Source organism: Haliaeetus leucocephalus, unplaced genomic scaffold, assembly GCF_000737465.1.
Source record: "Haliaeetus leucocephalus isolate CR32 unplaced genomic scaffold, Haliaeetus_leucocephalus-4.0 Scaffold819, whole genome shotgun sequence".
NCBI classification, from domain to species: Eukaryota; Metazoa; Chordata; class Aves; order Accipitriformes; family Accipitridae; genus Haliaeetus; species Haliaeetus leucocephalus.
In genome coordinates this window covers 3,072,852-3,100,198 of record NW_010973255.1, presented here as the reverse complement: position 1 = coordinate 3,100,198, position 27,347 = coordinate 3,072,852, and the positions used below count along the sequence as shown (strand labels likewise).

Below are 27,347 nucleotides of genomic sequence, written 5' to 3'. Positions count from 1 at the left end.
AAAAGTTTCAGCGAAGGAGGAGATTTGGTATTGTTCTGAGTCAATTTGCTCTGGCTGAGGAAATGACGAGAAGGAAACTATTTCCTCGTCTGGGGAACCATGTGGTGTTCCAAGATAAGGCAAGCACTTGCTAATTCGAGTCCACAAGCAGGAAACGCGATACATCCATTTCCTTTCAGGCAAACAACACAGTTCCCTGGCAGCACAAAAGCATTGCTTCTACTGCTAAATCTCAAACGTTCAGAAACCCATTGCTCCTCTGTGGACATACCATTCTATATTTGTTATTTGGATGTTATGGATAGAAACAGTACTTACTCTCCAATCACATGGCCACCAAAGTTTTGGGGTAAGGATTTCGTTTCTTTTTCTAGAGTATTGTTAAAGTAGCTGCTGAGATTTGCTGGTGATTGCCTTAAAAAATACGTCTAGATACTTTCAAGCCTCATGTTGGAAGCAAAAGTAATTAATAGATTTTGTATTTTTTGCAGTGCAAAAGATTGTTTTCCAAATCTTTCCTTGACAAAGTTTTATCATGTTTTTAAACTAATCAAGACAGCAGGATCTGCCAGGGCAGAATTGATTGTTTGACAAAATTCATTACTGAAGTCGGTTGAAAAGGTGTCTATTGACTTCAGTATGTTTTAGATCAGGTAGACATTCTCAACTGTTTAATGGATGTACCTACACAGCAGACATGATCTGTTTCATCTTCTGAAGAAAAAAGAGATAGCAAAAACTAAACGTGTTGCAACCTTTGGAATAAACTCTTACTCCTCCAGAATGAAAAATTATTTGTAATTTGTTGTGGTGCCTCATGGTCAGATTTTCCTTGCTTTTTCCTCAATGTGTGTTTTGATTATTATCCATTAAGACTGTTTTCTTTCACCCAAACCTGGGAATGGTTCATTAACTGAAATGTATAGAGTGTGAGGTGGAAGTATATGTTATACTGAAATTCCTTCAAGGTAATTAGATTCAGTGACTTGAGCCTAAAGTGTTCTGTGAACCACTGTGGAGAACCTTTCCATCCAAAAAGCTCTATTGTTTGCTATGTTTAACATTAACATGTATTAGCATTTAGCATTAGAGGGAATCATATGATCTGGTTTTGTCTATTTTTTTATGTTATCGCTATTGAGCAATGACCCCTCCAAGAATCTGTGCACTAACTTAAACTAAAAAATAATATGCATTAGCAAAATAGGACTTTTGTTGCATAGAAGTGCCTTGAGAAAAGAGTGGAAAATAACTATATGAGAAGATTTAAAGAAGTTCCTCCATTTCCTTAACATAAGAAACAAGAATCTGTTGAATGCCATCCACATGTTTCCTGCAGTGACACATATATTTTCCTACTGGGGCACCATGAGCAACTCACTTTTTATTTTTGTGTCTTGGGCTAAAGAGTAGGATAATGTTACTGAATGTCTTTGAGAAATACTTATAGATTAACTGAGGAAAAAATACTGTTATTACTGTTTCATAGTCTCTTGTTGTCTGGAGGTTGTCTGCTGGACTCTGAAGAATAACTATCATTTTTGTAGAGTGGAACTACATGTAATTCTAAAATGGCTCTTTCAGAACAAAAATGAAAGTGCTTTCATCAACATGTACTTTAAAAATCCTTGTGTAAAAGGTGCTGCCCCTTGTTACTGCAGATTTGCTTTCATTCTGAGGTAAATTATTGCCTTACTGTCATGGAAACATCCACAAGAAACAGCAAAGTCATATGAAACTCTAAGGATTCATTAACCACACTGCTCAGACTGTGGGAAAGGTGTTCTCCATCTTCATGAAGAGTCAAAAAAAGCACCTAAGAAGCGAACGCTTAAATTCCACAGCCTATTGCACGTGGCTGGCCCTGCTGGTACTGCTGTTACCCTGTGGTTCCATTTAAGGTACCTCTCCAGGTGCACCAAGCCCCTGTCCTTCGGTGTCAAGAGCTGCTTTTGACACCACAGAGCAGGGCATGTGTGAGCTCCCTCACCGCTGACAGGGCCAGCATCTCCTTCCACCAGCATTGCCCCCCTGGCTTGCCAGGGCCCGCTGCTGTCCCCAGCCCCGATCACCTCCCATTTGCTTACGCTCTGACAGCAGATGGGCCTCACAGCTCGGGGGTTTGTGAGGAGCTTGCGTGGTCGTTCTTATTTTTCTGGCAGATTTTAGAAAAGTTAATAGCATTTCCTCTTCCTTTCCTGTAGGTGTATCATATGTGGTTGTCGTGGTTTAACCCCAGCCAGCAACTAAGCACCACGCAGCCGCTCACTCACTCCCCCCCCATCCAGTGGGATGGGGGAGAAAATCGGGAAAAGAAGTAAAACTCCTGGGTTGAGATAAGAACGGTTTAATAGAACAGAAAAGAAGAAACTAATAATGATAATGATAACACTAATAAAATGACAACAGTAGTAATAAAAGGATTGGAATGTACAAATGATGCACAGGGCAATTGCTCACCACCCGCCGACCGACACCCAGCCAGTCCCCCAGCGGCGATTCCCCGCCCCCACTCCGCCCAGTTCCTAAACTAGATGGGACGTCCCATGGTATGGAATACACTGTTGGCCAGTTTGGCTCAGGTGCCCTGGCTGGGCATGAGAAGCTGAAAAATCCTTGACTCTAGTCTAAACACTACTGAGCAACAACTGAAAACATCAGTGTTATCAACATTCTTCACATACTGAACTCAAAACATAGCACCGTACCAGCTACTAGGAAGACAGTTAACTACATCCCAGCTGAAACCAGGACAGTGGTAGACTAGGGAGGGACGGTATATAGTCTGTGTCGGAAGACAGTGGCTGACACAAGCTCACTGTGAGGAAACTTCACTTAAAATGATAGAAGTGTATTTTCTGACATCCTTGGAGATACATGACCTGAGGTGAAAATAAAACTGCACATGATAGATATAAATAACATGGAGTTCTTTATTAAATGAGAATACAGTACTTGAAACTGTGATTTTTCAGGATATGGCTTACAGGCTCCTTTCACTGTTTTTCTAAGCCACCCACCACGTAGTGCTGTGAGCATGAATACGTTACCAAGATGCAGATCCTCTTCCATGCCTGTGTGACTCCTCAGCAGCTCCCATGGACTCAGCCAAAGTGTAAAGTTCAAAATGTGTGCAAAGGTCTGAGAGGAACTAACTTTTTTGAGAAAAAAAGAAATGCTGTAAAAATTGTTAAAGCAACTATTCATAATGATATTTAATCTCTCACATTTTTATAAGCCATCTATTGTCTAACAGCTGGTTCCTTAGTCTGGAAAATATACAGGCATCCTGTTTTCTAAAGCTGTCCAGTTTCCAATTGTAACTTCACACAATAGCATCTTAGAAGTGACTCTAAGAATTTTAAAACAATGAACAAACTAAACTGTCCTCCACTTATTTATGTGTGAGCACATATAAATCTTTTTACAACTGCTCCAGGCTAGTGGAAGTGGATATGAATAAAGCTGTGTAGATAAAACCAAGATATATGCACCTTGATATAAGCCATGCTCCATGGATTGTCTAAGTAGTCTAAATCCTCTCTCTATATTAATGCAAAGACCTTAACAAATAATAATATTAAAAAAAAAAAATAGCACACTTTTTTGCAAGCTCAGTGTAGAGTCAGTGACATCCTGGAGAGTCGATAACATGCTTAGCTGCAGATCTTGCAGGAATTCTTCTTTTGAATTCAGTCTTCACCATCATCATTCTGCAGTATTTTTGAAATGCTAAATTAGGCAGCAAACAGAAGCAGCAAACCAATAGTTTTGCTGGCCTAAAATCAATTCTGCTGGAAAAAAAAAATGCAATATTAACCTCCTCTTCTGGTTTTAGATCATGAGTTTCATGATAGAGCTCCTGGCCCTGTCAGTAAATATCCTCTGTGTAATGTGTCACAAGCACAAAATTGGGATTCCAATTCTCACTTTGCTAGAGGTGTTCACTACTACAGACATCGTGCGGTCTTTGTAGACGTACATGCCTGTTTCAGACAAGTTGTCTGACCTACTCCAAGGATGCAGGAGCTAATCTCTTTCAGGTGCCAGCTTCTATGAAGCTGTGTTACCTCCGGTCACCCTACTTTGCAGTAGGATTCCATAGTACAGTACTTTGGCAGAGGCAGGAAGAGAAGCACTTAAAGGCAGCCTCTGCTGAACTTCAGCACCGTTGGTATCACATAGGACTGTAGACAGAGAATCTGGATTTATTTATTTTTTTATTGGTAGTTTCAAAAGGAGGTTTGGCAATAGCTGAGTGAGAAATTCAGGGTTTGGTACCCATCCGTCAACTACTAATCTCATTTTTTATGTTTTAATATAGTTTTTATTGAGTTAATTTTGATTTGTAAGTTAACAGTGGAAGCAAAGATGTTTCCATTTTAACGAGGAGTGCATTTCTTGTAATTCCTAAAAGCATTTTCAGTCGCACACAATTAAATACAATAAATGGCTTTGAGACAATCCTATTTCTCCAGTGCAGATAGTAATATACTTTCAAATCAGGAAATTTAATTTAAATAGTACATTTGATCAATATGACAGCAGCAGAGAGAAAAACTGTAAGCAGATATTAATCAACATAAACTCAGATCCCTAGACTATCCTTCAGTCTAGTTTTTCTCAACTATCTATTTAAAAATGCAACATTACAATTTAATACCTTGAAAACATTAAGGACAATTTTTCTTTTCTTGAATCAGAATCCAGGGTGGTTTTTGTCCAGTGTGTGGAAACAATGCCGTATATCTGCTGGCTTCCAGCATTTTAATATTGCAAACTGCCTGGCACTAATACTTTAAATGTTATCACTTGACTTCATAAGCTACAAATGCACTCATGGTTTTAAATATAATGTCAAATTTTGCCTTGTTTCTCCCGCAACCCACTGATCTCCTCATTAAAATGTGTCTGTTTGCTTGAAAGAAGTCAGACTATATACTCTGCTGGAAAAGATGGCCCTTAGGGATGAACATATTCTGACGTCTGACACTGTGTTGTGACGTCATGTTAGTAGTGTAGTAATAAAGGTGGTTAAGGACTTTGCGTCATGCTTTTTATGAACTGAAATACTGCTTGTGAAGGGCAGCACTGACATGACCAGTAACACAGCTGTCAAACAGAGGAAAGTCCAACCTAGACAGCCATGGGACCTGATTTCTCTTCTGGGATCCTTCATGGGTGGTAGCCATGGCAGAGTAGAAGCAAGAGCAGCAAATCCAGTGCAGTCCTTTGCAAGTGAGAAAAGAAGCGTTCGGCTACCTGTGTGGTGGCCAGGTTCAGCCTGCTGGCTTCCACTCTGATGACTGTGTCAATGCATTTCCAGCATACCCACTGGGTGGTCTCTCCTCATTCCCTTTGCTCCTCTTCACACCCTTTGGACCCTTCCAGTCTAGCTTTAGCAGCAGCAAATAAAGACTCTGGGAGCTGCCTCGGCTGTCGTGCTGGAGATGTGGACATGACAGCTCCAATTTGGAGCCAGCTGTGGAGCACTTGACAGCAGATGTGGCAGTGGTAGCTTCTACCAGGCTACTGCTCTTCCTACTTTGATGGCTGGAAAAGACCAGCATAAACCCGAATACCCCAGAGGGCCTTTATCCTGGTAGACTGGGCATTGCTGATAGGGCAGAGGACTTCATTAAGCTGAAGATGCGATTCCTTTGCTGGCAGATAGGAGGAAGAGAAGGCATGACACAGAGCCACTTACAGATGCTTTACACCACTGGAGATTTCCTTCTTGGCAGAGAAAACCTTCAGGGTTGAAGTGGAACAAAGTAGGAGGAAAACATGACAAAAGTAGAGCCTTGGGTTCAGGTGTAGTATCAACCTCAAGGATGTATTTCCTGAATTGCTATTTTTCTTCTTCTCTTCCATTCCCTTCTCTCCTTTTTTAAAAATTTCACCCTAGTGTGCATATTCTTCCTGGTATTTTAATTTGTGACAGCTAGCCAAAATAGAGCAAGGTGATTGAAGACGCTGCATCAACTGGAATTTTTTCTTGAAGTTGGTCTCTTTTTTGTCACGTCTCTGTGTTTTGGAAAACCCCAGTGATTTTAAAAGTGCAATACTTGGCAGTGTATCACACATCATAAGGAGCTCATAGCACAAGGAATAAATGCCTTCACTCTTTCTGCAGAGTCTTTGGGTTAGAACACTGGTGCCTGCAAAAGTTTGGAAGGGGGATGTGAATAAGTGAGCTTCTTTCTTTTGAAATCACTCTGCTGGAGACAAACAGCTTCAGACTTTACAGGCTCTTGTTGTTGGAAGCAGCCCCAATGGGAGAAGAGAGAGAGGGAGAGGCAAAATTCTTTCTTCCAACTTCATGATGCACTCCTCCTCTAGTATTTTAGGGAATAATTCCTTCCAGTGCTTATCCAAAGAAGTAGGACATTGTCCTCCTTCAGAAAACAGAGACTGGAAATGAGGATAGAGCCTTTTAGTGCGCAAGTATGAGTATTGCCATGACCCAAAATTCCACACTGTATTTTCGATGACTAAGTAAGCAGTTCTCCATTCGTACTACTACTGGGGACAATAAATGAAAAATGTATTCCAATGATAACTGACTTTTTGTCAGTTTTGAATTTCTTTAACCTCATTGCATTTTTGCATTTAGTTAAAATAATATATAAACAATAGACAAAATTACCCAATAAGAAAAAAAATTAAAAGCAAGCCAAATTCATCAATACATGGTGAGAGAGAGGGAAAGGAGCAGAATGGTCCCAGCAAGTGTTATCAGAGGAAGGGATGATCCATATTGATTTGGTGAAGTCAAACATATCTGAAAAAATATATCTGAGTTCTTTGGCCAGGAGGCTGTATTAATACCTCTCCCATGTCACAGGTGGCCATATATATATATATATATGTATATAAAATGCAGTCTTCACACTGAATCTGCATCTCCCCCATCTGGCATACACTGACTATGTCTACATTGACAACTTTCCTGCTCAGACTTCCCAGAGTGCTTCATCATGCACTACCTTAACAAGTCTGTTTGCTTAACATTTGAATTTCAGAGTCTGGCTTCTGGCTCATTAGGCATACTGATCCATCACTCAAGACTTGCAATTCAGGGCTTTACCTCATGGTGTGTGGTGTTAAAGGACTCAAATCACTGAGCAGACTTCTGTCCCCGTCCTGATGGAGTTAATATGAGAGCCAATTGTATGTGAACAAACCCTCCTTCCAGCTCTTCACCTATCTTTTCCAACCAAATACATGGCTCATACTTCCATGTTTGTTATTATAGATTTTCTAGAGCTCTGCTAGTTCTTTATTGCTTGCCTAACCTTCCATCTTCTGACTAATATTTTCTCCTTTACTTATTCTTTACTATACTTATCCTTTACTTTATTTATTCAAGCTGGAGCCTTTAAAAAAAGCAAAACTTGTACATGTCCAAAGCTAACTTTCCATGCCCTTAAGACCTTGTCTTTCATTCCCATTTCACAGCCAAGTATATCTACGGATGGTGGAAAAAGAGCTTGTTTTGAAGACCATATAATGCAAATGCTTTCATTAATTGGTTTTAGTATGTCAGCGGCAAATGAATTTGGACAAGCCAATATAAAGGTAGTCTAATGCATAAAATAATAAATAGGAAAGAGGGATGCATTTCTTAGTTTAGTCAGAAAGCTCTCAGAATTCGCTGCACGAAATGGCTAGGAAAACTGGTGGAAAAATAGAGCCTTGGAGACTTTTTCTCTGTTTCTTAGCCCAGAAGATATTGATCAGATGGATTAATTAGAACATTATTCCTCTAAAATATGTGCAAAATGTTGTCTGCACTAGAAATTTCTACTTGTGTGAATGGTGTGAGTTCATAATACAAGGTATACTGCAGAAAGAAGCAGAATATGCTTATACCTCTTTGTGTCAGTCTGGTATGTAAAGTCCACATCCTTGGGGCTGCAGATTTCCCCAATTCTATTAAATAATGCACCTGCAAGCATACCTGGTTTTTAGTGGCTGTGTAGCTGTGTTGAGTAAAGGCAATGGTGACATAAAGCCTCCTCCCATGTAAGGTTCCTAACATGGAGTAAAATACATTGAGTCTTCCCAAATTCACAAACTAGAATTATTTTATTTTCCTATGGTCAACTTGAACTTAGAGCAGGTTGGATCCCCCAAAAGATGTTTGTGGGAATAAGCATACTGGGAGGCAGATTTTTAGTTGGGTTGCTGGAAGATAAGACAGATGGTTCCTCCAGGTTTTGGAGGAGGTCCCTATTTGAAAAATGGAGAAAACTTCCTTGTGCTGCTTTGTAGGAATATTGTCAAGAGAAAGAGGATGAGGTAAAATGTGATTCAGAACCAGACAGAAAGCTGGTTCTGGTTTTGCAAATGTTTCTTGTAAACACACTCAGTTTTTTCAAGTACATTTATCTGAGGAGCACGTGTACAACACAGATATAAAATATGATATATTTCAACAACACTATGAAAGACAAGGAGATCTTTATGGTAATGTTACATCCGTGAAATATTTCCCTTCTTATTACCAGTCTTAAATCTAGTGTACCTACAAGTTCTCCCTCCTGCTCCTCAGTGAAATGTTACGTGATGCCACAAATTTAATAGTGAAGCCATATTTCCAGATAACCAAAGATTTCGTTTGAATGAGTAACTTTTTTCATATTGCTGAAGAATAATTGCAATGTATCTGCACGGTGAATTCACAGAAATCAGGACTGTGAAAATCCTACACAGCTCAGCAGAGTTTTTAGGACAGGGACCAGTTTTGGTTTTGTCTGTTACAAATGCCACACACTGGGAATTCAGTCAGACTCTGAGAACATAGCACACAGACAAAAAACCCAAAATCGGCAACATCAGTAAAACTCAGTTTCACCTATATACTACCTGAGACAGACTTCTTTTTCACCTCTTGGAGAGGGTTGTGCATCCTCCCAGGCCCAGCAGCATCAAAGTAACTTTTGCTGCACGGCTTCCGGAGCAACAGAGATTTCCCCATGGCAATCTTTTTTTTTCCCCCTTCAGATGAGATACTGGTCCACATGAAAATCCTGTGATAGAGATGTAAAAAATGTCACATAACTAAATCACTTCTCAAGTGCTCAGGTGGTCAGAAGCTGATTTAAGTATTCCACACAATTTTGATAACGATCATGGTAGCTAGAGGACTGCTGGGGCAAGGGAGACCTACACATACGATCTTTCCTCTGCCTGAACCTGTTAAGATCTCTGCAAGGAGAAGGGTTATGTCCTATGTACCAGGTCAAGGTCACCAGAAGATCTTCCCGTTTCCAGCTCCCCGACCACCGTGTGAGCTGACTTAGGATGTGTCACAAGGCAGCAGCAGAGCAGCCTGGGCCAGTGACTCAAACAGGACGCAGCTTCCATATAAATAGTGCTAATACAGAGAGAAATGGCAACAAGGATGTGGTTTTAACTGATGGAAGATAAAAGATAGCATGTGATGGTGAGGCATTAGCAATGGCAGCAACTGTGTTTGAACATCAGCCCTTCAGTGGCAACATGACAGCCCTGAATCTCATTCCTCTCTAACACTCAGGGTCCCTGGCTCCTCCTCTGAAGTCCTCCAGAACTATTCTTACACCAAATGAGAAATCAATCTATGACTTGTGAGGTAATTAAAAAGGAAGGCATTGCTCATCTTCCCCCTCTCAGCTTCAGCAGTCACCATGTTTCTGTTCCCCCTCAGCTGTGTTTGAGAAGGGCTGGTTTGTATGCAGCTTTTCGGTTGGATGTCTTACGCATGTGGCAGCACTGTTTGCTGGAGCGGCTGTGTCTGTGTGCTTCATTCTCTTCCAGGAGTGCTACAGGGAGCCTGAAGCAGCCAGGCAAGAGATGCTGCACTGCACCTCCTAATGCTGCTTATGCTGGTGCCAAACTATTGCAGGAAGCCACCACTTCCTCTGTGCTCCATCAAGGACAGGAGTCAAGGTCATATGTCAAACCTAAACGTACTCTGCCCACACTGATTTCTCCAGGACACAGAACTGTGTCTTAGCCTTACACTGTATTTTATTTTCCAGCTAGCTTTTGGAGGTACCATTTTGTATCAGCTACTAGACTACTATTGTTTTGTATAAACCCTACTTAAAAATTTATCAGATAAATCGTATACTGTCTTCTCAAGGGGCAGAATGATCAAACTATTCCAAATTTAATATGATTATGCTTATTTTGCTATCAGTTAAGTAAAAGATTTGACAAGCACGTGAAAGTTATCACTTCCAATACTGAAGCAAAGGGGATTATATCAATAGTCAGAGCTTACATTTAGGAAGATAATATGTAAATCCATTCCAACATCTTATGTGCAGACCTGTCAGAGAGATAAAAGTAGATATTAATGAGGGACCTATTTTTTTCCTTGCCCTTATTCTGGCAAGCCAAAAGAAAAGCGTGTTACTGTAGCTGGATGAAAGCAACAACTAAGTCATGAAGAGGAGAGACCAGTCTTATTCTTGCACGCTATCTATTCAGAGCACGATTTCTTCCTTGTATATAAATTATTCTTTTAAAGTGAGTCTGTCATCCTCAGGCTGTGTTTTGTTGCATCCTAATTACTGCTTCTTTCCTGCTTTCCCCACCCCCCCATACAACCACTAATTTATCAAATTCTTAACCATCTTTAGCAGGAAGGGCACAGATCTGAGGTAGTAGAAGAAAGAAGCAAAGTTTCTTCAGAGTATTATTTAAATATTAATCAAACACACAGCGCATACACTTTTTGGCAATTACACCTACTGTATTCACTGAGGATGTGGTGCTGCCCGTTGTCACATGAGCTGCCAGAAGCATCATTCTTTATTTTTCCACCAAATACAGGAATCTCATCTCTACGAAATGAAGTATATTTCTTCTTCCAAGCACCACACCAATGCATATGTAAGCATGTGTATGTGTCACGTAAAAAAAAAGGAGCTTAGTGCTGTGCTTTCTCCCCAGGACAAACTCCCTGTAGCTGCATACGCAGCTGCTAGAGCCTGGCAAGATTCATACTCATGACTTAGTCTCAGCACATGATAGGTGTAATCATTCTGCCTCAGTTCTTCTTGTAGAACCTGTTGAAGGAAAATGCTCTGTATTGATCCATAATATCCCATTTTACCATTGTAATTCATTTAACCAGGAGTCAAAGATCTTTGTGACGCAAATGAGTGGCTGTGAGTGGTGCCATCTCCCTTATACAAAAGATTAATCTGAAGCACGGAGATGGAATGAGATGTCCACAATCACAAAAGAAGAGCACAAAGTAAAATCAAGACTCAAGACTGACCCTTTTGCCTTTGTAAGATTATCTTCATTTCATAACCTTATCCTTTTGTCTGGGAAGAAAAACAAAATCAGAAAAAACTATCAATAACAGTTAGTACAGACAAGTTCATTTTTCCCTGCTTTTCAAGGTAGAAGCTTCACTTCCTATACAAACTTAATAAAAGGTACTTGTTCAGATTTTGAAGCCTGCTGTATAGTAGTTAAATTTGCACCAAGCAATCCTAAGTTGTTCTCCTAACATAATTTATTCCCCTTCTACCTGAGGAGACGGAAAAGAGACTTACGTGAGTTGCGTTTTCCTGTACTGAAAATGGGACAATAGTAACTTAAGATTTATCCGTTAAATAACCTCAACCAAAACTCCATCAACAATAGAAATTTATACAACATTGTTATGAAATAATGTCTAGGAAATTTTCAGCAAAATAATTAGGGGAGAAAAAAATAGTCAGTTCAATGCAATGCAAAAACTTTTTTGGGCTCTCACACTTGCTTGCGGAAGCAAACAGCCAGGGCTGTTTCTGCTTCTCAGCAGAAGCCTCTGCTTTGCTTCTCTGGCACCTTATTCGCAGAAGAAAATTAATTCCCTGTTTCAGACATTTGAATTCACAATCCAACATCTTAACACAGACTTATGGCATATTTGACCATTAAACTGACATCTTTTAATTTTAAACCCTTTGCTTTAAAAAATTATGTTATATTGATGCCATCTCTCAGTTATCCAGGGTAACGGAAGGATGAGCCAATCAAGCAGACACATAGCTTCTGTGGAAGGTGCATAAGTTACACAGAGTATAAATGAAGACGGAGACCATTGATGGCTCTATTGATTGAGAAGCACAGGAGTCTCCAGGCAAGTAGGACCTGGACCAGCCTGGAGCAGACACAGCCTCCCAGGCACCGCTGGCTCGTGTGGGACAAGCACCAGTGTCACACTTCACACTGAATCTCCAGCCTGGATCATCTGTCCTGGGTCATCAAGAGTTGGCTAATACTCCAGATCAGTAATCGTGTCCCCCTGTCCTGGTTTCAGCTGGGATAGAGCTAATTGTCTTCCTAGTAGCTGGTAGGGTGCTATGTTTTGAGTTCAGTATGTGAAGAATGTTGATAACACTGATGTTTTCAGTTGTTGCTCAGTAGTGTTTAGACTAAGTCAAGGATTTTTCAGCTTCTCATGCCCAGCCAGCGAGAAAGCTGGAGGGGCACAAGAAGTCGGCACAGGACGCAGCCAGGGCAGCTGACCCAAACTGGCCAACAGTGTATTCCATACCATGGGACGCCACACCTAGTGTATAAACTGGGGAGTCGGGGCGGGGAATCGCCGCTCGGGGACTAACTGGGTGTCGATCGGCGGGTGGTGAGCAATTGCCCTGCGCATCATTTGTACATTCCAATCCTTTTATTATTGCTGTTGTCATTTTATTAGTGTTATCATTATCATTATTAGTTTCTTCTTTTCTGTTCTATTAAACCGTTCTTATCTCAACCCATGAGTTTTGCTTCTTTTCCCGATTTCCTCTCCCATCCCACTGGGTGGGGGGGAGTGAGTGAGCGGCTGCGTGGTGCTTAGTTGCTGGCTGGGGTTAAACCACGACAGTCTCACTTAGAAATGACACCAGTATTCATTAGCTTGTGTTTGCACAGATTCTTGTGAGCACAATGTAATTAAGTCTCCTAGCCCACACTGAAATGGATACTCACAGAGGTATTTCATACAAGAGAAATCTCTGAAACTGATTGATGGTCACACAGGAAGTACTAGGAGAAAGAAAGCTCAAATTTCTGAACTGCAGTTAACTAATTGAAGAGTACAGTACTACCACATATGGACATCCTTCTGTATTCTCAAAATGTTCGCTGTTACACCTGTTCCCTGAGGAAGATAAATGTAGCAGATTTTTTGCGTTACTGGATGTAGCTCAGGTCTTACCGCAGTGAAAATGTAGGAAAATCTGATTTAAATACAGATCCCTCTTCCTGCTCCTTGAATACTTGTTTATTGGGTACTTTAGATCAGTATTCAGTGAAGTTCACAAACAGCTCCTCTTCCTCCCATTCTTCCACTTTCTTACAACTTTCTTAATTTTCACCTGAAGAAGACCCTAGTTTTAGCAATCTCAAAAAATAATGAGACGATAAATAGAACACTAAACACTACTTTCATTGATGGCTATTTTTGAACAAGCAATACACAAGTTAGACCTGTCAGCAGAATACCCTGTGGCAGTATTTCAAAGGCAATATATTTCTGAGTGAGAGTGTTTCTGAGAAACTTTACAGTTTGGGGCCCCAGTAGATTTCCTTCAGCTTCTGCCGAGACACTATGTTGTATGTATCTGTTTCATTCCTTTTGTCTATGCTAATACATGATGTACATGTAAAATGGAGGTAAGAGGGATGGAACTGGGAAGAGGAGATGGCTCCTCTCCTGGGAAGCAGCTGAGCAGGTTGCAGGGGGAGAGGGAGAGAGACTGCGCAGCTGAGGGCCAGGAGCAGAAACAAGGTCCTGCCTCTCAGGTGGCAGAGAGACACTTGAGACCCAGAGGCAAATGTGCAGAGGTTGCAGCACTTCTGAAAAGCACTGCATTGAGAACCTCTGTTTATAGGATGTACTGGGCGGGCTGAAATGCAGTCTTTATTTCTAGTATACCTAGTGTCTCAAGGTACTGGGTGTGCCTCGTCACTCTAAGTTTTTTCTCTTTTAAAATGTTCTACTTCATATTCTGATAAAACTTGGACTTTCAGTACGAATACTTCGTGGCCTTTTGTGGGTTCTCACAGTAAGGACAAGCTCCACCTGAGGCTGTGTCTGGGTCAGGTAGGCTCTTCCCAGACCACAGACAACAGCATTGCTGTGGTGGGACTGAGGATGATTTCAACGTATTCCTTACCCTACAGTCTTCCCAGCAACCTGAAAACCTTGTGCTTTGTTCTAACCCTGAATATCCTCTGTTTTCATAAATGTAGCATACGTGCTCTGGTATTTCTTCCTTAATTTCAAGAATTTTAGGAAATCCTACTTAATTTTAAGATTTCACTCCAGTCACTAATGCTCTGTTCATATAAGAAATTATTATATTCTCAGGCGAAATAGTCTCATCAATTAAGTAGTAACTATAATGCCCTATTGCACTGTGGCAAATTGTGATTTTCTGTTTGATTTAGGTTCATGCAGCGGCTATAGCTTAGGCCTTATACTCTGGTTTTGAGAGGTTGGTAAGACTGCCTTGCCAGAGGATTATTTGCTGCACACACGGAAAAGATAAAAATTATATTACTGTCTTTGTAATGCATTAGGAATCATAATGAAACCATGCGGTAACAAAGTTTCTATCTCTGTCTGCATAAAGGAATCTTTGCTTTGTTTTATATAGTTATGCCAAAGGCATTAAATTAAACATGCTGACATCTCTATCTTAGATGTTTCCGTTTATTACAATTACTCTTTATTTATCATTCCAGTAAAAATCAACTGCCAGTAATATCAAGGGAACACCATTAACTCTGAGTTGGCTTGTGGGATATCAAGATGGCATATTCTATTCGTCTGGCTTTTTATCACAATGAATTATGGTATTAGGAAACGAAGCAAATGTACTCTGGTGCATGGAGGTCATTCTGGACTTTGCTGCCGATGGCAAGAAATATGACTTTAAAAACAGACTTAGCCTCATGCTTCTCCATCAGCACAGATATTTGCACAAAACTGTACAAGCTTTACTTCACCAACCTTCTGAACACTTTTGCTGTGCCTCAGTCTACTTTCAAAGCCTCTGCAAAATGCTAGTCCTAAGTGTTTATGGCAATGTAATAGAGTTTTTCTGAGCTTTGAGGTACTAGTAACGTCTCTGTAATGTTTCGTTGGAATGTTTCTTGTTGGTTTTTTCTGACACCCTATTTTATTAGAATTAAGGTGGTTTATGTATTGTTCAGATTTCCAGCACAAATTTCCAGCAGAGGGCAATCTTGTTCCTAGCAGGTTGCTCGTTGGTGAAGTTAACCCTCTAATAAAGAGCCGTCCCCTCTGCGTTTCAAACTGAGAATTAATCCAAGGGCACAGACTGCATTTTTTTTCCTTGCCGTTTACCTAACAATTTTTCAGACGCTTCCAGAGCCTATTTGATTACCTGATCGAAGAAAGTATTAGAAACTGCACAAAATAACGTCAGTATGGACCTTGAGCTGTCATCTGTACCTCCTTTTTTCAAGACAGTATTAACTATATTACAACAACTCTTGACTGATACTGGTTTTTAAAATCTTCAATGGGGGTAGATGCACCACCTACATGGATTATCTATTGTAGTTCTTACCTGTCCTCACAGATAGAAATATATTTTTTTTATTTCCTTTGCTCTATTTTAAATCCAGTCTTTTTTTTTATCTGTACTGGACATAAAAACAACTGTTTAGTTATTAAGTGAAGTGGGAGAATTACTCTTTGTTGCTGCAGAAAAGAATCTCGCACTAGCACAAGCCGAATAAAACATCCCTCTAGCAAGCTGTATCTGAATGCAGAGCACTGACATTTCTGGCAGCCTGTCTTACTTATTTTGTTTATTAGTTCTCACGTCCTGCACAGTCTGCTTCTCCTTCACCTTTTTTTTTCCCACAGATTCTGTTCTCCAGATGCCACCATCCTCCTCTGTTTGTTTTCTGGACGTCACAACTACCTGAACCACCTTGTGCTGTTGTAGCCTGTCACTGTCACTCTTTCCACAAGAGTCTTGTGTGACCTTTCTTAAACTTTTGCCATGACTAAGATCACAGCTGGTTGATGTTACACAGCAATGGATTCGCCCACCCAACTGAATCATGGACAGCCTACAAATGATTAATGAGAGGCTGTTTTGCTAATACAATTAGTGACAAAAATGGGGAAGATAGTACTCTCAACACTTGTCAGATACAGACGAATTGCTTTTTTGAACTCAGCACGACAACAACAGTACAGGATTTGGCTACTGATACCAGCCCCAGCTTTAAACAAAGTTTTCTTGGAGTCAGTAGAACCGGCATAAAATTTCAAGTAGCTCAAATCACTTCAAACCTTCTGCGGTGGGAAAAAGTGGTGGCTCTCTGAGCCCAGGGTATGCTTCCTTTCCAAGCTTGCTGTCTGGGATGTGTGAGGAAGAGTAGCTGCAGCCTGTCCAGCTTAGAGACATACATTTGCTATAGCTGTAGGAAGATGCTATGAGTGTGTTCAAACTGTGATGGACCCTGGCTGCTCCTGTCTGGTTTCGTAAAAATGAGGCTGTGTTATGAATATCTGCTGATGACTTACCTGAACCTCACTTGAAACCTGAGACACCGAGACTCCCATAAAACAGTGTCTGAACCATTCTTACTAGTCCGGTTACTAGATTTGTCATTTGTAAAATGCAATTCATACTTTAATACACTAGCTGGTGCTCTACACTAAGACGTGCAATGTTCAGTTATCAATTCCCATACTGGTTTGTACGGGTTTTATACCAGCTTTTGTCACTGAGCTTTCATTTTGGGAAAAAGTATAGGGGGAGGCAGAGGCTGAGCTGGATCTTTCCATGTCTGAGATCAAAGCCTCTACCAGTTGTCAAGGCTTTTCAGCTTTGGGTCAAGGCAATGTGTGTGCGCACAAGTGTGTGTGCATGTAGGGGGAGGGATGCTCTACTAACTTAGACAAGTTTTGAGTCACTGGCATATGACATCACTTAAAGGAAAGAGAGCTCACAAAAATGTGAGAAGGAAAGAATTAAAATGGAAATAAATTTAGAATTCTAGAATTTTGATTGAAATTATAAAAATAGGTCTTTTCCACTATACAACGTGGTGATATGTTCTGATACTTCTTTTTGCTAATACAGCTGAAATCAGTGAGCTTGTATGTTATGCACACAAGCTGGCTGGAGCCCACATGGAATAAAGGTTGCATGTCAGGTACGTGATGCCTCATGCTAGTTTTGGGCAGGTGGAAGAAAAGAAAACTGGCAAAATTACTCAGTTGCTTAAGTAAATGAACAGAATCTTGCTCTAATTTAATATGAGTAAAACATCTCCAAAGCAAGCTGAGTTTGAATGCTGAACAATGCCATTCTTGACTGACAAGCTACCTTACCACTTCTGATAACTTTAAGATAAAACTACTTAATTATTTTCCTTTTAATAAAGCAATAACAAAAAATTAACAGCTCCAAAACATAAAGATTGTAATATTTGAAAGTCACCCACTAAATCAAATCAAATGTGTAGGTATCATCTCACCCTATGGGTGTTTTCTGCCTCCTTGAGCTTAGCAATAGCATGAGCAGAACAAATGCTCGGAAAGCTGGCTCTTTTTTAGCTTTATTAGCTGTTATTGGCAAAGATGAAGTTCAAATTCAAGTTGTGTGCACAGCCTGACTAAGAGATGCTTTTCCACTTCTCTCTCCTTTGCATTTGCTACTTTATCCCATCTTCCCCCGCCCCGGTTCTTGCTCTGAGATGCTCTCATTGAAGCTGCTACTTACATGATTTGAAAGGTACTACTACCCCTTCATATACTTGGCCAGGTGAAAAGTTTACAAATGTATATATTTGTGAGCATGAGGCAAGGAAGATCTCATGCCCACCTTAACTTTACACCTTGGGGAATTTATCAAAAGGCTATAGGAAAGATGCAAGTCCCAAGTATTTCCTAAGTTCAGGCAGTAAAATGTTGTTCCAGCCCAACCCAGGCAGAGCTGAGGGTAAGAGGGACGTTCCTTGGGAAAAATGAATCCTCAATGCAAACATGTTTTGAATCCAAAGGGATGTCTTGCTATCTGATGTGGTCTATACACATGAAAGTAAAATGAAACCCTCACAGAAACAAGAGATTGACCTGAGTATGTCTGCAAGGATCCTGCTAAACTCCATGATAGAGGCAGGATCCTCCATCACAAAAAGCAAATCTATTTTATAAAGATTTTGGCTGATCCAGGGACTGACAAGTCTAGGTAGGGACTGTGTTGCTAATTTTTTGTGAGGTATACCCCAAGGTGAGGAGGGAGAGAACGTAGTCCACTTCTCAGAAGACTTACAGATTGGTATAAGCCCCCTTTGGTTGGCCTTGCTACTGATGTCCAGGCTGGATGGGAAGAACTTGTTTCAGGGCCATAACTAGGAAAAGCACCTTATCAGCCTGTCTGTCATCTTTACTAAGAACATGTCCAAATTTCTTCTGTGTGGATTCTATAGAGTGTTAAGAACTTGCTAGAGGGTATCAACTTGATAGGATATACACTAACACTTCATATATACAGTTCCTGGAAAGTTATGAAAGCCTTAAAGAAAGCTGGAACAGCCAAGAAAAAGTTTTTCATAGCAGAGGAAATAATCCCCTGCACAAACCTGTAGCACTACATTTGCTTAACATTGCATGCAGCAGTCAGAGAGGAGAGAATAGAGAGGCTTCAGAAGGAATTGCCTAATCTGGATAGATGTTGGGCTGACAGACACATGCTGGCTTGGTGTTCAGATCTGGGGGTAACATCCAGAAGTCAGGGGTGTTACTGTGGGTTCTGAACCTCCAACCTTTTTTTGCATGGACACATTGGAAGTACTATGGATAATAAAGGTAAAGTAGCTAAGATATTCAGTTTCTTTGTCTCCTTATCCTTTTATTTCTGGCTTTGTACCTCAAAGTCTGTCATGCATTGTTGAAAAAAACCTTTGCCCTTCACCTCAGCTGGTGTTAGAGGTGAGAGTGGAGAAAACTGACTGAGGTGGGATACCAAATCTTTTGGGTTATGGCACAATTAAATAAAGCAGGCAGTGTGAGCAGCCTGAGAAACATGCAGACCAAAACATACTTAGGGGACCAGCACCTGGGGAGTTATTGTTATTGGCAGCATCCTTACTTTATCTCCATGATAATGGAGATATGCACAGCTCTCAGGAGACCATGACATGCGCAGCTTAGAAAACCATAAGGTACTATAATGGCTCCTTGGGAGACACTTTGTGTCAGTATTGCTCTGACCCTCCTGAAAGGCTAGTTCTGCCCTGGCACTGCCCAGATTAAGGAAGAGAAAAACAACTCTGTGAAAGCCAGCCGTTCCCCTCAAAATCCCAGGTGCAGCAGGTCCCAGTCTGCCTTTGATCTTTTTCTCTGTTTGGTAGTGTTTTCTCCAATGTACCTCAGGGCTGTGATCGCTGGACGTTCTAAAAAGGAAATCAATGGGCATAGATTTACAATTCTTCAGCGTAATTTTCTAGAACTGAATTACGTTTCAGTGAAATTCATCCTCTGCAGGGAGTGAACAAAAAGCAAGTTGGGCTTATTAGTGTGACCCACAGTTCCCACTGAAGTCAGTGAGAGTCTGGGAATAGAAAGAATAAAGTGCCTGTAACCAATGGCTCTAGTGATATTTCTATAATAAGAACTAAAAGGATTAAATGTAGGTCCAAATGGAAATGGGAGCATTTGGGGTACTATATGGCAACTGCAATAGTCAGTGTAAACCCAGCTGAGTTTCCCCAGGGAATACTTTGACCCTCTATTTTTGTGTTCATTTATAGGAGTAGCAAAATAAAAGAATCAAAGAAATGAAAGAAAATGAAGACATTATGAAGGGATAATTGTTTGTGCTGTACCTCCAGCACAGGGGAACAGCACGTGGGAAGGACTGAAGAGCTGCACTCGATACTTTTGTCAATTCCCTCATCTGCTTTTAACAGTGTGAAATGCTGGTTTGATCGTGCAGGTGGTGAAAATTATGGCTAGAGGGATGCAGGGACAAATCCTCACCATGGTGCATGGCGACCCCAGAGCCAGGTATACTTGTGCAGCTTGCTGTGCTTCTCCTTACGCTCGAGCCCCACAGAGATGCCCTTCCCCTCCTCCCTGCTGGAGCTGAGAGCCCAAACAGGAGCAGGGATATCAGGTGGCAGCGCAGAGCCCTGTGCCTGGGGGTTCCCTTGGCAGTCTCAAAATATAATAAGGTAACTAGCATTCCAGCCAAGGTGTGAGCAAAATCAGCCTCAGAAAGGATTAGTTCTTGCTCCACTTTCCCATAGCCACGCAGGGACAGCAGCAGGGGTGCTCATCTTTAGGACACTCCCTGGGATTTACTCAACTGGAGGTGGCTAAGTCCTGGCTCTCCCTTCCCACCTTGAGGAGTATGAGTAGGAACCTGCAGTAACAGAATGTATTAAATCCATTAAAATGGCATAATAGGCTCTTCCTGACCAAAAGGGGCACAATGAGGCCTGCTGTGTCTCTGAAGATGTTTTATAAAGGGCAGAATCATGATGAGTTTGTCAGAAGGCTGCTTATGGTGGCAGAGCTCCTATCTGCAGCCAGGAGTTGCAGCACAGGATGCTGCCTGTGGGTTCTTACAAAAAGCAGACCAGACAATCACCCTTTGACTTAGCGTGCCCAGTCAAGAGTTTCTTAGTTGTAAAAATGAGGACTTAAAGAAAAATTATATTTTAGGGTCAAGCCTAGTCCAGCTCTGAACAAAAGGACAGCAAAGCATTCCCAAAAGGGAGCAGTGCTCTGCAACAACTTCCCATGCTTTATCCTCTCCAGTCTTTGCCTTATTATCCCATTTGAAAAAGGTAATGGTTAGAAGCCTATCTGAAAGCCAAGGTTACAGGCGAGCAACAGTGGGATCGTGTAGCCATCCAAAATATCAGTGGCTTAATTAGAGCGTAGATTTTCTGGGCCTCAGGGAACTTCAAGTCTATCCTGAAAAATGTAAGGTGAATAAACTTGGGTAGGAGATTCACGGTGACATCAGTCGTTGATGATAATGCTGGTCCTGTCTAGAACCACACCTGCAAAGACACGTGGGGTGAATATGCTGTCCCTCTGACAGGGTTTGATGGGCAGCAGCAAGGGCTGGCTTCAAATGTAACGCTGCTTGTGGTCCCCACCCTGTAAAAACTTTATGCTAAACTTTCTGGTGCTCAGGGAGCTAATTTTCCCCAACTGCAAGTATGAATCACATAGCTAACAATTTTTCACTGAAGGTAGAAAAGTAAGAAGGTAGGTAAGGAAGGTAACAATAACTAATTCTTAAAGTGCAATTATACCAATAATCATTTAACTCTCCCCTGCTGGAAGGAAAGCGAATGTTTGCTTTCCCCCTCCTGCAGTGACCTGCCCTAAGTTTAAGCCTTGCTAGGCACTGAGGCCTGACTTTGAGCAAAGGTATCTGCTGGCGCGTACTGGGGTGCCGTGCCTGGCAGGCATCCACTGCCCCCGCTGTGTGCCGGCTGCTCTCCGTAGCCGTCTCTTGGGCCACTTGCTCTCTTTGCCTCTCCAGCACCTGCTTTGGCTAATTCCCCCAGCTCGGACTCAGTGTCATTATTTTGAGTTCTGGGAACGACTGTTTGTGCAGCACCATAAATTCAGGGGAAACTCTTTAAAAGCTGTTACCTTGCAAGAAAATTTTGAACCTAGTCTCATCTTGCCCTTTTTGGGCTCTAACATCTGCATCCCTGTCCTGGAGTTACTACCTTCTGCTACGGTGATCAGCTACGCACAGCGTTAGCTGGCCTGCGCTTCTGTACGCTATAGAAGTTACTCACCTTTCGCTAATTAATACAATTTCCTTTTTAGCAGAAATGCTTCAGAAACATGATAACACAGCACAGACAGAATAAACACGTTTCAAGCTGTCCCATGGCTCTTTTTCACTTATTCCCTTTTTGCTTCACCAGTAGTCAACACAGTGTTCCTTCTTGTTTGAGATCCAATTCCGTCTTGAATTTTGAGGGGATCTATAAAGGTTTTGCATTCATTTCAGGCCTTATCCAGGATTACAAATGTATCTCCAAACTTTTTAGAACAGCAATAAAGCTGGTGCTTGGCTGCAACAGTAAGGGAAGTTTTCTGAAGTAACTGTCCTATTCTTAGAAATATACAAGGAAAAACTTATTCTTCCACACTGTGAAACCATGTGGGGGAGAAAACAATCCTAGCCATGCTCCTTTTTTTTTTTTCCCATATCTCTTAATTCTTGAAAGCATTTAGAAAAGAACTAGAAATTTACATTTCTTAATGGCAGATTAATGCATCTTTAAATTGGGCATTGGGGATGGGAAATATTCAAGAGGCTTAGTATCACTAATGCTTATCTCTGTCCATAATAATTTAGGATATAGTAATTTACATTAACTACTATGAGGTTTTAAAGTATCTGTTACTCAGCAGTAAAAGGCTGAGACATGTTCTTATGTTGTAATAAATACAAGGCTTACTCCTTTAAGAACACGGAAGAAGCTACATCACTGTTGTAATAGGTGAGTTTGCAAACACGTACCCACAGAACATAAAAGTCTATAAACAGAACAACAAGTCTGCATAAATCCACACCTCATATTGCCCACAGCAGCAAATGCTTGGCAGTTTTATAACACACCTTGGGGCTGGTGGGTGGCTGATTCTGGGACACTAAAGACTTTTCCCTCGCATTGATACAGAAACTGATATTAAATACAAGCTACTTTCTGGATGTTGTTGAATTATGCAAATTAAAGAAAAAACACCATATAGTGAGAGCAACCTGAACCACTGTGTTTGTGCTGTAAAGTTGATGTACTGCATCCAAAGATCTTAGGGTTTGTTCATCTTTTTTAGGAGGCTGCCATCTTGAATTCATTTTCTGGCGGGAAAATCCTTCAGAGTTAATGAAATAACTTTGCTGTGTGTTTTTGCTGTATTTCAGAGCAGATAACAATAGCCTTCACAGTGTCCATGGTGGTTGGACTGGTGATTGGAGGGATCATTTGGGCCTTGTTCACTTGCTTGTCCCGTCGCAGAGCTAGTGCCCACATTTCCCAGGGGAGCTCCTCAGCCTTCAGCCGTCGGTCCAGGCCCTCCTCCCATGGCCACACTACTGGCAGGACTGGATTTTACCGCAACAGCAGCTGCGAACGTCGGAGCAACCTCAGCCTCGCCAGCCTCACCTTCCAGCGGCAAGCCTCCTTAGAACAAGCCAACTCTTTCCCCAGGAAGTCAAGCTTCCGCGCGTCCACCTTCCACCCTTTCCTGCAGTGTCCTCCCCTCCCCGTGGAGACGAACAGTCAGCTCATCACCCTCACTCCCACGAACACCACCACAACCCTTGTGGGAAGCACCACCAACAGCTTAAGTCGACCCGAATTCCACTGGTCTAACAACAGCCTCCGCATCTGCCATTCCACACAAACCCCCCCGCCCGCCTACGAAACCATCATAAAAGCTTTCCCAGACTCCTGAGCTAGGTCCCTGCTGCAAACACACACGTGCATTTCAGGAGGAACCTCAGTCATCTCAGCAATTTTCCGTGCGGGATGAAGATCTCTGAGAAGTCTCTGGCTGCCATTGCTGAGGGGACATACATTGCCAAGAGGCAGGTAGCGGCGATTTCTTAGAGCACAATATCCCACCGTCCAAGGGATCACTTGTCTTTGCACTGCTGGCTCTAATTTACTGCTCTGCCGTATGCTTGCATATTTATAGTGTTGTATCTTTAATTGTAACCATTGAATCTTCAGAGGAAAGAAAATGCTGCCACACAAAACCCAGATCATTTCTTGAAGAAACAGATCACGTTAGGGATTACTGATATACACATTTCTGCAAATTTCACTATTCTGTCTCTTTAAAAAAAAAAAGTTCTGGTTTTACGTATTTTCCCAAGGATGTTAAATTTTCAGAGAACACCTTCCATTACCCACCTTCTTCCTATAACCACAGAAACCCTTCTGTCTGAGGAACCTTAGATGCAGACCCTGTAGTGGATTTAATGTCACAGTCCTGGCTGTGGTCATAGGCATCCTGTTCTGCTGATTGTGGAGGATCTTAAAAGACTCCATGTTAGGGCTGCTTGTATAAAATTCCCCACTGTGGGAAAAATGTTGAAGTATACGAGGCTTCACGCAAAGAGAAGTTTCAAACAACACATTAAATGCACGGTAACAATTATAAAGAATTTTCTGTCTGCAGCCAGCAGAACAGGTAGTCACATTTTAATACCTAGTAAGGCTGTATGGAGCAGAACTCCTCATGTTTCATTTTTCTAGTTCTGGTTATCAAGATAAGCAGCATGAATGACAACTATATTTAATTAAGTTTCCTGTTTTGCTATGGGATTACTCATTTCCTTATTTCAAATTGTTTTTCTCAAATTGTACCAACATTTAATTCTTCCTGGCAAATTATTCACTGAAATCTTGTCTTCCACTAAAGCAAGATTTTAGACATCTATGGCTGAATACCGGGATTGTACAATTAGTTGGAATACGAAGATAAAGATGGAATATTTAGTTGAGGTTAACACATATTCTTGACTCATACATGTATCATGTCAAGCTAACCCCTGGCTTGGTAGAGACTAATTGCACTGATGTGAGAAGTCCGGGATTTGGAAACAGCACAGGCAAATGGGGCCCGGTTTAAGTCTTATTGTATCAGTTTCCTGTTAAATATTTCATGTTCAAATAAAGGATAAAGAATTTCCACAAGTAGAGGAACAGTCCTAGTCCTCACACATAAGCCTTTTTATCCTAAAAGGGCTGGGCAACTACCAGCCACAGGATTCCTGACCCTGAGGGAGCTGGTCCTGTGCTCCTGTAGAGAGAACAAGTCCTCATTTGTCTTCTGGGAGGGACAAAGATTCAGCAGCTTCTGAGAATGGGCAAAATGCTTAACATCTTACTTTCCAGGCTTTTGGAGACTGGCAGCATGCATCCCTTCGCCAAGCTCAGCATCCCTCAGGAAGCACTGGCATTGGTCTCTGAACTGCAATCTTCCAGCCCAGTATCACCCCACTTGCAAATATTACTGGCAACATTGAGCTTACAAGCGTTACTGTAAACCACAAGTATTCCGTATTGTAAAGGCAAATTATTTTGCATATATTTACTGACTGGCTTTTATTGTTTTATTTTTAGTGTGCAGCAGTTTCCCTTCTGGAGAGATATATGTCATTGCTAGAAGAACAACAATTAAAAGAGTTTACAAAGCATTTCACTGCAGACACTATGGGTTCTAGTACATCAAGGACTTGCTGATAAGACTGCAAAACTGCATTTGGCTGGTTGCAGGCTATGGACTTAAAACAATAGTCTTCTGGAGAAAGAAAGTTGTGTTATTTCATTCATTAATAATATTTTTTTTCATTTAGAGTCTTATTGAGTCTGATGAACTTCATTGCATGCACGTGTTCACAGTGTCCTATCTTTAGAACAGGTGATGCTGCCTATTCTAACTTGCCTACGAAAAGCAGAATTCAAGCTTGCTCCCTTTGCTTATTGAGTTTCATGGACTGTTTGAAGAGACAACCTGGCCTACAGTGTGTACCCAGCTGGCCAAAACTGCTTGTTCCTTGAGAGTGAAATCATTTTAGATGAGTAAATTTTTACTCCTGGATTGTAATGCACATTTACATTACAGTAGAACTTTCCACAGCATATTATTACTTGTATTACACTATATTTAGTAAACAATGTAGAAAAGGAAGCTTAAATTTACTGTATTTTTTTCCTCCTGAAATCTGTACTGGATATCAAAACATTTTTTTATGCCCCCTGGATTAGGGAGATTAAAAACACAGATTGTTTGGTGCATAACCAGTATGGCTGTCAGATACCTAACTACTAGTTTAAACAATGTCTGAATTGAATGGTTTGCAAGCACTCTGGAAGCTTCAGAATGTGAAATAAAGTTAGATCTTATAATCTCAAGCTCATGTTTTTCCTTAAAGATAAATGTGTTGACTTGCATAAAAGATCCTTTAAAGGGAAGGGTATCACCTTTAATTATGCAAGCTGATACAGTTGGAAGTGTGAATGAGGACCTGGTCCTTCCTCTGCTTCTGTGGGGAGACACCCCAAAGCTGAAGATGTTACATGAAGTCGGAGTTGGAATTTGCCATATGAGAACGCGTTCTGAGGATTACAAGTGAGAATGTCTCTCACAAATAACAGTGCTTACAGATTTTAAATCCACTAGTTTCCAAGTACTTAGACTTCAATCCACAAGTGTTTGAGCAAATGCTTCCTTTAAGCAGATGAGCAATCGCTATAAGGTTCATGCTTAAATGGACTCATGCACATTTTATTGCATTAGGACCAAAGCATACTGCACAGTATCAACCCCCAAATTGAACTGTGGGATTTAGGAATCATTGGGTGTTTGATGTGCAAAAGATTATACTTGCTCATTGTAATGGTCTTTCCTAGCCTTTTATTTCAACTTAAAATACTGGAAAGAAGAGATAAATTAAAAACATGTATTACTGCAGGTTTCAAGATTTCAAAGCATTCACAAGCAATGGGTTAAGCTTCACAACAATTTTGCATGTAATACATTTTCACAGTGAGAGGCAGTGATTAAAAGGGTGATCCCAGAATCACACAGGGAGTGATAGGCAGAGCTTTGGTGAACCTCCAGATACCCTGACACCTTGTCCTGAGGTGAGCAGAGCTACTTCTCCTCTTCAGAGAGAAACAGTATTCCATTATCGTCCGTGTGCACAAAAAACGATTGCTCCAGTTCTGGTTTCAAACAGAAACAAAATGTGACAGCTCTCTGTCTGACAACAGTTATGTTCCAGCATCTTTACAAAAGTAGCTCGTGCTATATTCCTTAAACTGTCCCCACTGAAGAACTGCTGATCACCTCTTCAGACAGCTACTGATTATCATACTCTAACACATCAAACATGCAGTATCTGTGCCAAATCAAATTTTTAAAGTTCACTTGTAATTTACCATGAATTTTTTGAGTCATCTCAACATCCATTCCTAAGTATAAACTGAAAGCTACATTTACTGGAAATATCCTCTCAGAGGTGAAATGACACATGCCAGATCCCTGACCTATAGGCACTTGATAAAATTAGGTGATGTCTATGATGCACTACAGCTTCTGGAAAAAAAAAAGAAAGAAAACACTAATTAGAAATTTACCTCTGCCAAGTCCAGAGCAGATTAAGGGAAACAGCATTGATACAGCTTCACAAAGCAGAACAAAATTCTAGAAACCAGCCTTACAAAGTGTTAGAAAACTCAGGTAAAGTTCCTATATCTTCATTTGGGTCTCTTAATAAAGGTGAGTTTTCAAAAGGGTTGAG

General features: G+C 41.1%; 1 protein-coding gene across 1 annotated transcript; it reads left to right on the top strand.

Annotated features, from left to right (window-relative positions):
• Positions 1-221: 221 nt before the first annotated feature.
• MYCT1 (myc target 1) lies at positions 222-25,760 on the top strand. The gene is made up of 2 exons (XM_010581891.1): positions 222-349; positions 22,956-25,760. The coding sequence occupies exons 1-2, from the start codon at positions 298-300 to the stop codon at positions 23,486-23,488; spliced, it is 585 nt and encodes a 194-aa protein (XP_010580193.1). The 5' UTR covers positions 222-297; the 3' UTR covers positions 23,489-25,760.
• Positions 25,761-27,347: the final 1,587 nt, after the last annotated feature.

Coding starts and splice junctions, on each gene's coding strand:
- MYCT1 (XM_010581891.1), top strand. CDS start 298: ATGGATAGAAACAGTACTTACTCTCCAATCACATGGCCACCAAAGTTT. Junction 350..22,955: donor ATGGCCACCAAAGTTTTGGG/GTAAGGATTTCG, acceptor GCTGTATTTCAG/AGCAGATAACAATAGCCTTC.